Raw genomic sequence first — 16,271 nt, 5'->3', positions numbered from 1 at the left:
ACGAGCATGCACAGTCAGTGCTGACCTGTTTGAAGGCGTTCAAACAGAAAATAGCGGTTCCATTTAAAATCTTTCAGAGGCTCCTGGGGCATATGGCATCCTCAGCGGTGGCCACCCGGCTCGGGTTGATGCATATGAGACCGCTTCAGCACTGGCTTCAGGCTCGAGTCCCGAGATGGGCATGGCGCCGCGGGACACATTATGTGGTTATCACGCCAGTCTGTCACCGCCTCTTCAGCCCTTGGACCGACCTCTCATTTCTACGGGCAGGTGTTCCCCTAAAGCAGGTCTCCAGGTCATGACAGATGCCTCCAAAATGGGCTGGAGCGCTATTTGCAACTGGCACGCAGCCGCTGGCTTATGGACGGGCCCGCGGCTGCGTTGGCACATCAACTGCCTCGAGTTGCTGGCAATTCTGCTTGCCCTATGGAGGTTCCGTCCGTTGATCCAGGGCAAGCACGTGTTAGTTCGGACAGACAATACAGCAATGGTAGCATATGTCAACTGCCAAGGCGGTCTGCGCTCTCGTTGTATGTCACAACTCACCCGCCGTCTCCTCCTCTGGAGTCAGCAGCACCTCAAGTCGCTGCGAGCCACTCACATCCTGGGCGACCTCAACACTGCAGCGGACGCGCTGTCACGGCAGGTTACCCTCAGGGGAGAGTGGAGACTCCACCCTCAGGTGGTCCAGCTGATCTGGAGTCGATTCGGACAGGCACAGGTAGACCTGTTCGCCTCCCAAGAATCCTCCCACTGCCTGCTCTGGTACATCCTGACCGAGGCACCTCTCGGCATAGACGCGCTGGCACACAGCTGGCCCCCTGGCCTGCGCAAATATGCATTTCCCCCAGTGAGCCTACTTGCACAGACTCTGGAGCAGGTCATCCTGGTAGCACCCTACTGGCCCACCCAGACGTGGTTCTCGGACCTCACGCTCCTCGTGACAGCCCCCCCGGTGAATTCCCCTGAGGAAGGACCTTCTTTCTCAGGGACGGGGCACCATCTGGCACCCGTGACCAGACCTCTGGAATCTCCATGTCTGGCCCCTGGACGGGACGTGGAAGACCTAAACGGTCTACCACCCATGGTGGTAGACACGATCACTCAGGCTAGGGCCCCCTCTACGAGGCACCTGTATGCCTTTAAGTGCCATCTGTTCACTAAGTGGTGTTCTTCCCGACGGGAAGACCCCCAGAGATGCGCAGTCGGATTGGTGCTTTCCTTCCTGCAGGAGAGGTTGGAAGGGCGGCTGTCCCCTTCCACCTTGAAGGTGTACTGTATGTTGCTGCTATAGCAGCACACCACGACACAGTGGACGGTAAGTCCTTAGGGAAGCACGACCTGATCATCAGGTTCCTGAGAGGCGCCAGGAGGCTGAACCCCTCCAGACCGTGCCTCGTTCCCACATGGGACCTCTCTGTAGTTCTTCAGGGTCTACAGAGAGCCCTCTTTGAGCCTTTGCAGTCAGCTGAGCTTAAAAACTTGAAAACTGCCCTCCTGACTGCGCTCACTTCCATCAAGAGGGTAGGAGACATGCAAGCGTTCTCTGTCGGCGAAACATGCCTGGAGTTCGGTCCGGACTACTCTCACATGATAAAAAATCCTTCCATTCATTACTCACCGGCATTACTGTCATATCCAATAGAGTTGGCACTGCTCCATCTTTCAACATAAGTTTCTTTGCAAAGCCTGAATCATGGTTCTCAAAAGAAAGCAAGTGCCAAAAAAATATTATAATCCAGCATTGAAGCATCATTTGAATAAATCACTCGTTCCTAACTGCAGGGATGCAGTTTGTCCACAACCAGGAACACAATAACGTCTAGGTCCGTTACTCAACATCTTAATCTTTTCATTGGTTAAAAGCAAACTACAGGAAGTGTAGTGCAATTTCCAGTGTTGGCGTCCTTCAGCCGCTCTCTCTCTGAATTCACCCCGACAATAATGTATGTTGTGGACGGGCTATTCAAATGACTCCTATCTTCTCCGTCACAAGGGGGATGATTTCAAGAAAAGTAATTTTGGCAGGGTGAATCAATAAATGCTCTTTTTGGGCTGGAGAGGATTTTTTTTAATTCCAAAATTTACTGTATGTTTTTATAGTACAATATCCTCTTATCTGTCAAAATATCAAGGCAAATTTGATTTCTCATGACATGACCCTTTTAAAATTGTGCAATGGCATGTTTATCAAAAGCTGCGCCTTAATGGGAGTCTAAGGTAGATATGTGTTCCACTGAGTTCAGTGGAGTGAAAGATCAATGTTCATTGGACAAGAGTCATTGGTAGCTTTGTGAGCACTATTTGGATGAGAGAAATGATCTGATTGTTGATTGGACACTGGGCTTTCAATCAATGTATTCTTATCCCGCCTGAAAGCCCGGCTTCTCTATATGATCATTTGTTGAGCTCTCAAGCAGGCTGAACCACATAACAAATAACCAGCCATTGAAACGGAGATGTACAGAACGTGAGTGACAGCATTTCAAATTAAAGCACAATCGCGGTCATTCAGTAGGTGCAGAGTGACTGGCAGAGCAGAAGTTGGTGGCGGTACATTCAACAAAATTAATTTTGTGATTATAAATCTTCACTTTTGGCATTGGTATATGTTGTAAATACATTTTTTTTAAAGTTTTTTTTTTGTGAGTTGGCAACATGCTTTTGGGGGTAAAATGGCAGATTAAAGTTGTTGACTTAATTTTTGATGAATTATTTGATACTCTTACCTATAAGGAGGGGAAAAAAATAGAAGAGCAGACTTTACATTTAAGGATACTAACTAGACCAAATAGATGATTATACTCTAGCTTTCACTGGATGATATATTGGTGTGACGAGGAGGAGGGCTTGGCCAGGCCATGATGGAGCACGCCGGCGCTGAATCAGCTGAGCGAGTTAAGGGGCGGCCTGAGATGCTGGTTCGAGAGAGACAGATGCACGCGGCCGCGCTGCACGTTTGTTTATGTTGGTTTTAAGTTTACCATTAAACTTTATGTTTACTGTTTAGCCGGTTCCTGCCTCCTCCTTGCCCGTCCTTTATGTGTTACAGTGGTGCCAAAACCCGGGAGGGACGAGGGATGCACTGTCATGGAGTCCTCGCCGCTACCATCCGCCAGGGGAGCAGCCGCGGCCGTCTGCATGGGGACAGAGTGGTCGCTGCCAGCCGCCGAGAGCCGGGGGAACTGCGGTCATCTGCCGAGAAGGGGAGGAGCGGTTCCATCCGCCAGGGGCCGGAGGACCCGCCATCCTCCGGAGGGCGGGGGAGCGGTTGAGAACCGGGAGACAGCGCGTCTGGGAGCCGACGAGCAAGTTTTTCTCTCTCTCTCCCTCACTCTCTCTGTCTCTCCCTCCCCATTTTCCTCTCCCCTGCACTTGTCCTACCCAGGTATCCAGGAGGTGGGGAAACCAGCCAGCGACATGGCCGAAGGGGCAACTCCTCCCCCCAGAAAGGAATTGGGGGGGGGGGTAATTAGTCAGTCCGGAGCTTTCCCCGGCCTGAATCGGGTGGTGGGGGTATGTGACGAGGAGGAGGGCGTGGCCAGGCTGTGAGTGTGCACGTCTAGTGCTGAGTGGCCTAGTCAGCAGGAGAGAGATAAGAGGAGTCGTCGGGAGTGCTAGAGAGAGAGAGAGAGACACTAGACCCTGTTGTTATGTAGCAGTTCAGTATTTTAAGTTATTATTAAAGTCTTGTTGAGTGTCAGTCCGGCTTTCTCCTTTACCGATGAACAAGAGGCTTGTCTGCCACAGTTGTGTATTTGTATCTTTCATATAGCCTACATAATGTATTTTCAGTTACAAGTTTGTCTTTTTGTGGTTTGACAGCTTGAAAGAAACATAGGTATTCAAGGTTATATACAGATAATTTGCATAATAAAAGTTGCCATTCCTAAATGTTCAGTTTGTGCAGTTACACCAATTTTAGACACTAACCTGCAAACTCATCATCGTCAATTTGTTCAATCTTGAAGTACAAAAACCTTTGTAACTTTTGTGTGTATGGTGACTGATTCACAACTTTGGACTGCCACCTGCACTGCATCAGCGCGCCCTTGAGTATTAATTATAGTAAATGTTATATCACCCCCTTGTGGTCTCCTAAAGCTATTATGGCAAACTATGTGAAATGGGAGGCCAACTGACAGTGAATTGGAAAGCACACAAATTATAGTAGGCTTCTAATTTAAATGTTGACTAATGTTAATAAATTGATGCCAAACAATAATCAATGCATCGATACTTTATGACATTCCTTTTATAAAATATTGATACATCAATTATTGATCTGCACATAATACATTTTATATATATTGTCACAGTTGTGAAAAAGGACCCAAGATGCAGGAATGGCAATGATGCCATGGCAATGCTGATTGCCCTGCTGAGCAGCACCTGTGAGAAACACGAGGGAGAGAGAGAAACAACAGCACATGGGAAAACCTGAGAGATAGGCAGAGGAAACTGTCACAATCCTGCCAACACTAGAATAAAACAAGACTGAAGAGTCAGGATCATGACAGTATCCCCCCTCCCCCAAGGGATGACTGCCAGGCATCCCATGACCAGAACAGAACAATAACTAGACAAAAGACCAGACAACAGGAAGGGAGGTTGGGGGAAACAGGTGGACAGCACTACATAAACACAGACCAGACAAGAACAAACCCAAGTACAAACAAAACAGACAGAGAATAAGGTAAGATCCAGGTCAGAATCGGCGAGATGGAACAGAATGGTACCGGCAGGACGGACCAGGGTCGTGCTGGCAGAATGGACCAAAGTGGCGCCAATGGACCAGGATGGACCAGGGTATAGCAGCTTGGTGGGGTTTGGCTGCTGGACTTGGCTTGACTGCTGGATTAGACTTGGCTGTTGGACTTGACTTGGCTGTTGGACTTGACTTGGCTGCTAGACTTGACTTGGCTGCTGGACTTGACTTGACTTGACCAGGTGGCTTGACTAGATGTAGAGGCTTGACTTGACTTGGTGGCTTGACTTGACTGGATGACTTGACATTGCAACTAGGCATGATGACTTGGCTAGACTTGGCTGCTTGACTTGGTTTGGTGGCTTGACTTGGCTTAACAGTTTGAATTGATGAGATAATTTGACTTGGCATGGCGATTTGACTTGGCGTGGTGACTTGATTAGACTTGGCTGCTTGACTTGGTTTGGCTGCATGACTTGGCTTGACAGCTTGACTTAGCTTAACAGTCTGAATAGGTGAGATGACTTGACTTGGCGTGGCAGTGACAACTTGACTTGAAGTGGCGATTTGACTTGATGGCATGACTTGACTTGACATGTCAGTTTGACTTGGCGTGGTGGCTTGATTTGGTGTGATGGTTTGGCTTGGTGTAATGGCTTGGCTTGGCAGATTGACTTGGCTTGATGACTTGATTAGACTTGGCTGCTTGACTTGGTTTGGCAGCTTGATTTGTTGTGATGGTTTGATTAGAAGTGATGTCTTGACTGAAAGGGCTGGCTTGATTGGACATGAATACTTGACGTATCAGCTCGACTTGACGTGACAGCTTGACTGGACGAGAAGACTTGACTGGAATTGAACAGGCTCGGTGATGGCCTCAGGGAACTGGACGGACTTGTCAACAGCAACAGGGAACTGGACAGGCTTGTCGACAGTCTCAGGGAACTGGACAGGCTCAGGAAACTTTACAGACTTGTTGACAGCCACAGGGAACTGGACAGGCTCCTCGACGGCCACAGGGAACTGGACAGACGGCTTCAGGATGGCATCGAGGACAGATGGCTCCAGGACATGAGTGAAGGTAGACTTGATGACCACAGGGAACTGGACAGACTCATCAACAGCCAAAGGGAACTGGACAGGCTGTGGTCGAGAGTGCTGGCAGCCACTGGGGAATGGCCTCCGTGGCTGTGAGCACTGACAGGGGCAGGGGAATGGTCTCTGTGACCAATAAAGCTGACATGGGCAGGGGAACGGCCTCTGTGGCCGTGAGCGCTGGCAGCGGCTGGGGAACGGCCTCCGTGGCCGAGGACGCTGGCAGCAGCAGGGCAACGGCCTTCATGGCCAGGAGCATTGGCAGTGACAGCAGCAGGGGAACGGACTATGTTTCCGAGGGTGCTGGCAGTGGCAGGGAAACAGCCTCCATGGCTGTGGGCTTTTGCAGCGACTGGGGAACGGTCTCCATGGCCGTGAATGCTGATGGGCAGGGGAACGGCCTCCGTGGCTGTGAGTGCTGGCAGCGACTGGGGAACAACCTCTGTGGCAGAGGACGCTGGCAGCGGCAGGGGAATGGATTTTGTGGTCAGGAGCGCTGGCAGTGGCAGCGGCAGGGGAACGGTCTCCGTGCCCAAGGTCACTGGCAGAAGAAGGGGAATGGCCTCCGTGGCCGTGGGCGCTGGCAGTGGCAGGGGAATGGCCTCTTTGGGAGAGGGCGCTGGCAGCGGTAGGGGAACCGCCTCTGTGGGCGCTGGCAGTGACAGGAGAATGGCCTCCATGGCTGTGGGCACTGGCAGCTGCAGGGGAACGGCCTCCGTGGCTGTGGGCGCTTGCAGCAGCAAGGAAACGGCCTCCGTGGCCACAAGCACTGGCAGAGACAGATCCCACTGAATTTTACTCCATGTTTAACCGCTCTCTGCCTGCAGTGATTTTCTTCCCAACCACTCCTGTTCACACAACCCTGCATGTGTTTTCCACATAGGGCAAAAGCTATACAAATAGATGACAGAGGTGATTTCTAAAAAATAAATTGACCATTTTCCTGCATAGCCTGCTCTAAATATTGGACAATTTGATGCATGTAATGTGTGAAAATTTTACATTGAATTTTCTGTTTATTATTATCAGAATTAAATTAGTTGTCAAAATTTTTCAAGACAATTAGAAAATAAAAGAATAGAATATATTTTGAATATATGTTTTATTTTTCAGGTATCAAAGAGGTGATGAAAAAAATCAGGACAAATCTAAAACAGGATTCATTACTTTCACACTGAAATTTCATGAGACACAACTGGCTGTCAAAGCCATGTTGAGCTACACATAACATATAAGATACACATAAGCAACAAATAAATTACACATAAGCTACACGCAAGTATTTTCTCAGGCATTTATTTAGTCTAAATCGGCACACAACTTACATAATTTCAACTCCCAAATGTCAATGGCCAAATCATACTGTTCATGTGTTACACTTGCTATAGTTTACTTCCTTGTTGTTTCTTCATCAAATAGCAATGCCAAATGTAAATCAAGTCAATCACTGAAACATCAGTGCCACCTTGAGTTAAAAATGGCACTTATAAAATGTATGTGTATATGCATTTGTGACTGATAATTCACCATTGATGCACAGGAAATTAAAGTGATGTAGTATTTATTTGTATGAATATAGTACTAATTTCTCTCGTAATGAAGAAATAGATATGCTGTGTTAGTAAACTTACATAGACATGAAATAATCATAAAAATAGGATTTATGGAAGTGCAAAAAACAAAACAAAACAAAACAAAACAAAACAAACAACAACTATTACATACCTAGGGTCACTAGTGACCCTATACACTTTAGGTACTTCAAGGAATATACCGGGTTCAATGCAAATTAAGCTCAATCGACACCATTTGTGGCATAATGTTGATTAATTTCAACTTGTCCCTCCTTTTCTTAAAAACAAAAAAACTAAAATCGAGGTTACAGTGAGGCACTTAGAAGTGAATGTGGACAATTAAATTGAATGTGGCCAATTTTTGGAAGAATGTGGCCACTTATTTCAAACACAGAAATGTGAAGCTTATAATTTTATAAAAGCACTTGCATTAATTATCCTGTTAAAACTTGTGTACTGTATTATTTGAGCTGTAAAGTTGTTTAAATTGTCATTTTTACAGTTGTTTTAGGGTTTTAGGGTTTGTTGACATTACATTGTAAAATTGGCTATAACTTTAAACAGAAAAAATGTTAGCAAGTGATTTTATCACACTAAAATCATTTTTACACGGTTATACTTTATGTCTTTTGGCTATAACAGTGAGTATTTTAACATTTGCGGATTGGCCACGTTGAATTGCATTGTAAGTGCCTCACTGGAACCAAGACTTCAGCTTTTTTTTTAAATAAAAGGAGGAAAGAATCAAAATAAATTTTTGTGGTAATCAATATTATACCACAAATGCCATCAATTGAGCTTAACTTGTATTGAACCCGGAATATTCCTTTAAGCCATTATAAATCTTTTTTTTTTTGTTGCAATTTTGGCTTTGTGTGTGTGTGTTACACTATTTATAAGAGAAAGATTGAGGAATACTAAAGAGGTGTGCGACAACTCCAAAAATGTATGAAGTACAGGGGGTGGAATGCGGTCCCGGGTCACTAAAGAGCCTAGGTATGCATTTAAAGATTAAAGAAGGGTACACCAGACCAGGGACTTAAAACAGTTCAGTAACAAAGACCAAAAACAAAGTAATTTATTTTGGGACATTACCGAAAACGGGAGTAAAATGATTTTCAGTTGTTACGGCGTGAAAACGTCTTGGTTACTTTCGTAACCTCCATTCTCTGATGGAGGGAACGAGATGTTGTGTCAATGTAGTGACACTTGGGGTCGCCCTTGGGAGCCCCAAACACCTCTGATCTTTGAGAAAAGGCCAATGGGAATTGGCGAGTGGAATTTGCATGCCACTCCCCTGGACATACGGGTATAAAAGGAGCTGGCTCGCAACCACTCATTCAGGTTTTGTGCTGAGGAGCTGAGACGGGGTCAGCGGGTTGTTCAGTGTTGTGGCAGGAGGGACAAAACGTCTCGTTCCCTCCATCAGGGAACGGAGGTTACGAAAGTAACCAAGGCCATAAGTGTCTGCGTTGGGGGGTGTCCTTTCCCAAGGGGAAGACACCGCAGAGATCACACCCTGCCTGAAGGGGAGGCAATTGTGTGGAAATACGTCACATGGCCTTACCGAGTCTTGTCGGCAGTGTCGCATGTGGAGAAGTCCCCGTGGTAGGCCCTACCCAGAGGGGACGGAACTCTACAAACATGGCGAGCAGTGGCAGAGGGGACTCTGCCCAAGGAAGACGCGGGTTTACCAATGGGGAAATTGTATCGTGGAAGATACATCACACGAGGTTACTCGCAGGCAACCAGCGCATGTGGAACACCTACCCCAGTGCAGGGCCTACTAGCACACTTACTGGGCTGGCATCGAATTTATCCATGAATTCGCCTGCCACAGGGCTAAGGAGGAAGGACATCCAGGGTCCACGGTCTCGTGAACTCAGCTGGGGGTAAAAAGCGCACGTCTCCCCCTCCAGGAGAGGAAAGGCACTGTACGTAAGCGGTACACCCAGACAGTTGTCCCGCATACTGTTCGTATCTGACAACACACGGGACGAAACCAGCTCAACACAGAGATTGTAGAATCTCGCGAAGGTATTGGGTGTTGCCCAGCCTGCTTCTCAACAGATGTCTGCTAAAGAGGCGCCATTTTTCGGGGCCCAGGAGGTCGCCACACTCCTGGTGGAGTGTGTTCGAAACCCCAAGGGGGCGGCACGACTTGGGCGTGGTATGCCAAAGCGATGGTGTCAACGACAAAGAGTGTGAGGTCTGAGAACCAAGTCTGGGTGGGCCAGCATGGTGCCACTAGGATGACCTGCTCCTCGTCCTCCCTGAACTTGCACAAGGTCCGTGCATATTGGCTCATTGGGGGGAACGCATACTTGCGCAGCCCCCGAGGCCAGCTGTGTGCCAGTGCATCTGTGCCGAGGGGAGTCTCAGTCAGGGCATACCAGAGCGGGCAGTGGGAGGATTCCCGGGAAGCGAACAGGTCTACCTGCATTTGACCAAATCGACTCCAAATCAGCTGGACCACCTGGGCGTGGAGTCTCCACTCTCCCCTGATCGTAACCTGCCACAACAGCTCATCTACTGTGCTGTTGAGGTTGCCTGGGATGTGAATGGCTCGCAAGGACTTGAGTCGCTGCTGACTCCAGAGGAGGTGACGGTGGGCGAGTTACGACATGCGACACGAGCGTAAACCACCTTGGTGGTTGATGTACGCTATCATCGCCGTGTTGTCCGTCCGGACCAATACGTGCTTGCCGAAGCCTCCGCAAGGTGAGCAATACCGCCAGCAACTCAAGGCAGTTGATATGCCAACACAGTCGTGGCCCTGTCCAGGAGCCCACGGCTGCATGCCCGTTGCACACGGCGCCCCAGCCACGCTTGGAGGCATCTGTCGTAACCACGACATGCCTGGACACTTGCACTGAGGAGACCCCTGCCCGCAGAAATGCAAAGTCCGTCCAAGGGCTGAACAAGCGGTGGCAGATCAGCGTGATGACCACGCGATGTGTGCCATGCACATCTCGGGACTCGAGTCTGAAGCCAGTGCTGGAGCGGTCTCATAAGCATCAACCTGAGCGCCGTGACCGCCGCTGAGGATGCCATATGCCTCAGGAGCCTCTGAAATTGCTTCAGTGGGACTGCCGTTCTCTGCCTGAATGACTTCCTCTGACATAATTTTTGCAAGTTCACACACCTCTTTTACATAATTTATAGTGATCTACGACTGGCGAAGCCGGACATCGTTAGTGCCGACATCAATAACAATCTTAGAAAATCTACGTTTAGCATTAGCCAGCACTTGTAAATTTGATCTGATGTCAGATGCCCGGGCCCCAGCATTGTAACATTTTACAATGGTGGCTGGAGTCTCTATTTTCACGTTCCTTACAATAGAATCTCCTATAAACAGGGCATTTTCAACAGGCTTCTCAGCCGGTGCGTCACTGAGTGGGGAGAACCTGTTGGAAACTATAACAGGAACAGGAGAGTGGAAGCTATAGTAAACATGTGACATGCATTGCAAGCAGCGAAAATGGGTGTTGGTGCCATGACTTACAGCTGTTGTTTGTTGAATAGGTGTTGTGGTTCCTGGGCAGTGGAAGTTTGAGATTTATGCAATAATCTGCGTAAAAACGCAGAGATGAAAACGGATGCACGCTGTATAATCATGGTGAAAGTAGAAAAAGTAGAAAGGGTGGAAAAAAAAGGATGCATGCAAATAATAGCAGAGATTAAAGACTAAAATGTTGAGAATAGAAAATAGAAAAAGATAGCAGGCTAGCAGGCTACAAACACAAACTCAACCCATGGACCAGCAGCAACAGGAAGAGGAAGCAACGTCACCTTAGTGTCAATAAGTGTCTCTAAAGTTTTTTAAATCAGCCATTGTACTCGTGATTTGTGTGAAAGTGAACAAAATACACAGTTGTTGGCACAGCACCTCCAGTGTTAATTTCACCAGGAAACTGTGGCAAAATGTAGAATGTTGCACTTAGAAGTCAGTTTGCAGAAATGTAGTTATTGTAAAGTTAATTCTTTGAGACTAGGTCGGTATACAGCCTCTAAAGGCAGCATTTTTAAACTTTTGGATGCAGCCGTTGACATGTCAGACCACTCAAGAAAGCACCACAGAGCCACAGTGTTTATACTCTTGAGGAAGTCGACCTACATGTGGCTTATTTATAGATAAGCAGGAGACAGTATTGTAAAATCTGAAAAAATGGCACACTTCAACTTTAAACAAAAATACGCTTATGCCATATTCCTGTGATATACTCATTGACTGATAATATAACAGAAGGACTTGAACACATGAACTTACATTTCTCTGCCAAGTGTTGCCAGTGATCACTCTTCTGGTATCATACACTCTCTTGGAGAGAAAGGACAGATCTGCTATAGCAACCTCCTCCAAAATAGCTGGCTATGTTAGCCATTTAATGAGGCATTTTGGAAGCGTTAATGTAGTGTTGGAAATCTCAACCCAAGAGTCATTGCTGCTGGATTGTGTGAAGTAGCACGCTGCATGACAGATTAATTAAACACAATCTCGGTAACAAGTAATTCTCAGTTAGTCACATGAATAACATTTCTTTCTCCAGCGCCTCAGCTCACTCCAGAGGATTATGGCTCACTCTAACAAAACAAAAAGTAAACAAAGCCAAGAAAAAAAAAAAGTGCAGTGTGTAGTCTGTCATCTCTCACTCTGTGCAGCATATGATACAATGAATAATTGCTGCTCACTTCATAACGACTGCCTCTAGAGTTATTTTTAATCATTTTTATCTGAAATGTTCTGAAACTCTCTAGTCCTTTTAATTAATGAGCTGTAAAATACAACAAGCTACTACACACTAAATAAAGTCTATTTTTAATGCCCAGTGTGTATACGCAGTATGTACAGATAAAGTATTATTATTTATTTATTTTTATTAATAGGCCATTTTTTTTTTCTTTTTAGCTAAGTAGACCAAGGTGCTGCCAATGTTATTTCATTGGCATCCCTGTCTATCCCTGCTGTATACTGTGTATTGGTTGAGTTCCTAAACTAAGAGAGATATCTTGCTGTCTACCATCTATTCAGCAGAATGATCGCACAGTGAACTTAGAAAGAGTAGGTTGACTTTTCGTTAGCAATGCTTTTCTTCAGCCTGGGCTTACTGAAATCCAAAACACTGCCCCCAGTGGTTAAAGTGGTAAGTGTTGTTGGGCGTATGGGCATGTGTGAGCTCCATTTTTTGGATGAAATATTCACAGAGGGGCACCAAAAGCATGTTGTAAAGGAAGTAGTTTTCAGATGTACAGACAGTAATACAGTTAAGAGGAATGCATGTTTTATGAACTGTACTCCCAAACCCCAAACCTAAACCTAACCAGTGGAGTAAAAATGTAATGTTATGGAAAAAGGCAACCTCTGAATTGCCCTTGTCATTGATTATGGGAACGCAATAACTTCCTGGTTTCAGTGAGGGATGCAAACATGTGTCTCCCACACCGCTGACACAATACTCTTCCAGTTGCGCTACAAGATAAGATAAACACAATTGAGCCGATGCAAAAATGTCTGATGGAAGATGCCACTTGTCAATGAGTTGGTATAATGTGGCCAGTCCTAGGGTACTGGAACATTCTGAAAGAAAATGCTGACTTTACCATGTCAGATATAGACAGAACTCTGATACAATTTGTGCTTTATATGTAAATTGCACTGGAGACTTACAATTAATTTCAATGCTGTTAGCATGCTGCTAAGCTAAGGATGTGATACTCTTGAAAGCATAAAAATACATAGCACACACAAATATTGGGTAAAACAGTCTTTTGTCTTTGCAGACATATTGCAGATTATAATATCTTCAGAGGTCAGTTAGTGGCCCGCAGACTTCAAGAAGTATTAATCAATGAGACACCATTATTTTGTTAATAATAAGAGACTTAATCCAAAATCGGGGTCATGCTATAATAAATGCATAATAATGGTTGATTGGTTGCCTGAATGTTGAATCCTTTATTTTGCATTTAAATGTAATTAGATGCAAAGTACATGCTTTCTTTCCTGCCTCTTTGCTTTCACATTTTGCTGAGTGTTTGTTAAATCTAGATTTATAAGCTGTTTACTGATATTCTCTTGATAAAGTTTCCATTTAAGGTTAGGATACTTAATCTTCACTTTTGGTCCTCCCTCACTGAACATTGATCATTAAAACACTCCCAACCATAAAAATACACCTCACTGAACAATTACAATTATATGCATTGAGTAAAATGAGTATGGTCTCGTTTAGGTTCACAGAGTTCCTGGAGCCCTTTGAGAGAGTCATCCAGCTTGAAGAACTGTGGCTCTATAAGAATCCACTGGTGGAATCAGATCACATCCCCAAGAGAGTCATGTTCGTAAGTTCACCTCATTTAGCTTGACCTACTGGCCACGTACACACTACAAGTTATGGGAGGAAAAAACATTTAAATACTGGAGTGAATCCACTAAATAATCATTGTGTACGGAATACAGGAGTAACATGAATAACTCCTGACATTGCGATGACTGACAGTGTGTAACACAGTTTTTTGTTTTTGTTTTTTGTTCCTGGGTAGTAAGTGTTATTTCCTAATTGCTTATGCCTCAAAAGTATAGAAAATGGCTATTATTCCCCACAAACTTTGCTTTTGTGACCAGGACAGTGATATTTTGAAATTTACCTATTTCCAATGAGAAAATGGGAGAATTTGTGTCTTTTCGTTCACATAAAGTCAGAAAAAAACAACAACATATGAATCCAAGTTAACATGTATTTATACTAAAATAATATTCAAAGCCATGCTGGTCTATAATGGTAACAAGTACTCGTCTCTTCCCCTGGCTCACTCGGTGCACCTCAAAGAGGATTACAACAGCATCAAGACCTTGCTGGATGCCTTGAAGTATGATGAGTACGGCTGGGAGGTCATAGGAGACTTAAAAATGGTGGCATTCCTGATGGGTCTCCAAGGCAATTTTACCAAGTTTCCCTGCTATCTTTACCTTTGGGACAGCAGGGACACCAAGGCGCACTACCACAGGCAGGACTGGCCACAGCGGACCAAGTTCTCTGTGGAGAGGAACAACGTCAAGTGGGAGCCACTGGTGGACCCCCGGAAGGTGCTGATGCCACCACTGCACATCAAATTGGGCCTTATGAAACAATTTGTCAGTCGGCAGCCTTCAAGTACCTTCAAGACTTCTTCCCTAAGCTGTCTGAGGCAAAGGTCAAAGCCGGTGTCTTCACTGGACCACAGATAAAGAAGGATTTTTGATTCATATGTTGTTTTTTCTGACTTTATGTGAACGAAAAGACACAAATTCGCCCATTTTCTCTGTCCTGGTCACAAAAGCAAAGTTTGTGGGGAATAATAGCCATTTTCTATACTTTTGAGCCATAAGCAATTAGAAAATAACACTTACTACCCAGGAACAAAAATTGTGTTACATAATGTAATAACCTCAAGTTGGTCATTAATGGTCATTAACTGTTCTAAGCTGGTAAGCTTTACTGTATGTTTGATCAGTTGAATTACAAGCAAGCTAACATGGTACAGATGGTCTAAATGTGTTTTTATCTGGACTACCATCTGGTTTATCTGGTTTTGTGCTACCATGTTCCAGCAATCGACTTAATTGCCTTAAGCCTATCGGCTATAAAAACAATTACGTTGTTATGCTCAGAAATATATATATATATATTTTAATATCAAAATTTTTATTTCAGCCAGTAAAAAAGCAGAATTTTTATATATTTAACTGATTTCACAATGATCTGTCATTCAGTCATGTTCAAAATGCAATTACAGATATTAACTGTATTATTCAATTCTTATTTATTAAAATTCAACATACACATAAGCTTCCAAATACACTAATCTGTCAAGTAAAAATAATCATTTTTGATATCAATAATTACATTGTCCATTCCTGATATCTAGCTGATCTCACCTTTTTGTTTGTTTTTTGTTTGTTTTTTCAGCAGGGATAGTTTCACATTATTTTTCGTGAATGATACCATGAATGCCACAGTTGGCTTTAGCAGCTTTTGGAGATGAAAGATTATATCTCTCAAATACTCATAATGCTTAAACCTGAATGTTCACTTTTGTTCAAACTCAACACATTCTGTTCACAACATTGAAAAATTGAAAGGCAAAAGTAAAACACATTTGGATGTGCCATTTTAATTTTCAGGCAGTGGCGGGGGAGATAACCCCTCCAATAATAAAAACAAGCAAGTACAACCCCCCCCCCCAATATTTATACCATGATCAATGGAAACATGTAAATTCTTCACACTGTAACCCCCCAATATTCAAGCCAAATCTATGGCCTTGTTTTCAGGTATTTACCAGAGAATGTGGAGGCTGAAAACCTTAGTGTGGAAGCCTGACACATGTTTTACTCAAGGTGAAATGAAACTCAGGATATGAAGGCATTCATATAATAAAATGAAATGAAATAAAGAATTCTTTCCTTTCGTCAGTTGGTTTTGGATGGAAATACAGCTTTTATCATAATCACGCCAGCTCTGAGTATATAATATTGTCAGGAAAGCTGCAGAGGGATATTGTGTCCTTTTGTCTTTGCAGACAATTTCATTCCTCACCCCATTGGCTGTGATATTTGTGGTGAAGATTATACAGAGGACAGACAAGACAGAAATTAAAGAGGCTTGTTTAGGTAAGTACCTAAGTCAAAGCTCAAAGTTTGTCAACAAAGTTATTGACTAATAAATATTATTAAATCTTTTGACACAATGGATATTTCTACCATTATTGTGGATTTGTCATTTTTAAATAATTTACTATATGGCATCACCCTGAAGCCTAATTCCCCATGAGTTCCTTCAGGAATTTCTACTAGGTTTTTAGAATAGTAGGCATACTTTTCAATTAATGAGTAAAATTCCTGTTTTGTT

General features: G+C 44.6%; 1 protein-coding gene across 1 annotated transcript in view; it reads left to right on the top strand.

Annotated features, from left to right (window-relative positions):
* Positions 1-16,271, top strand: part of plpp4 (phospholipid phosphatase 4) — a 201,472-nt gene that overhangs the window by 74,208 nt on the left and 110,993 nt on the right. The window contains exons 2-3 of the mRNA XM_051650909.1: positions 13,614-13,722; positions 15,943-16,033. Coding sequence (XP_051506869.1) covers positions 13,614-13,722; positions 15,943-16,033 — 200 coding nt within the window. The remainder of the gene's footprint in view (positions 1-13,613; positions 13,723-15,942; positions 16,034-16,271) is intronic.

The sequence above is a fragment of the Myxocyprinus asiaticus genome, chromosome 23 (assembly GCF_019703515.2).
Source record: "Myxocyprinus asiaticus isolate MX2 ecotype Aquarium Trade chromosome 23, UBuf_Myxa_2, whole genome shotgun sequence".
Classification (NCBI taxonomy): domain Eukaryota; kingdom Metazoa; phylum Chordata; class Actinopteri; order Cypriniformes; family Catostomidae; genus Myxocyprinus; species Myxocyprinus asiaticus.
This window is presented reverse-complemented; position numbering and strand designations above follow the sequence as displayed.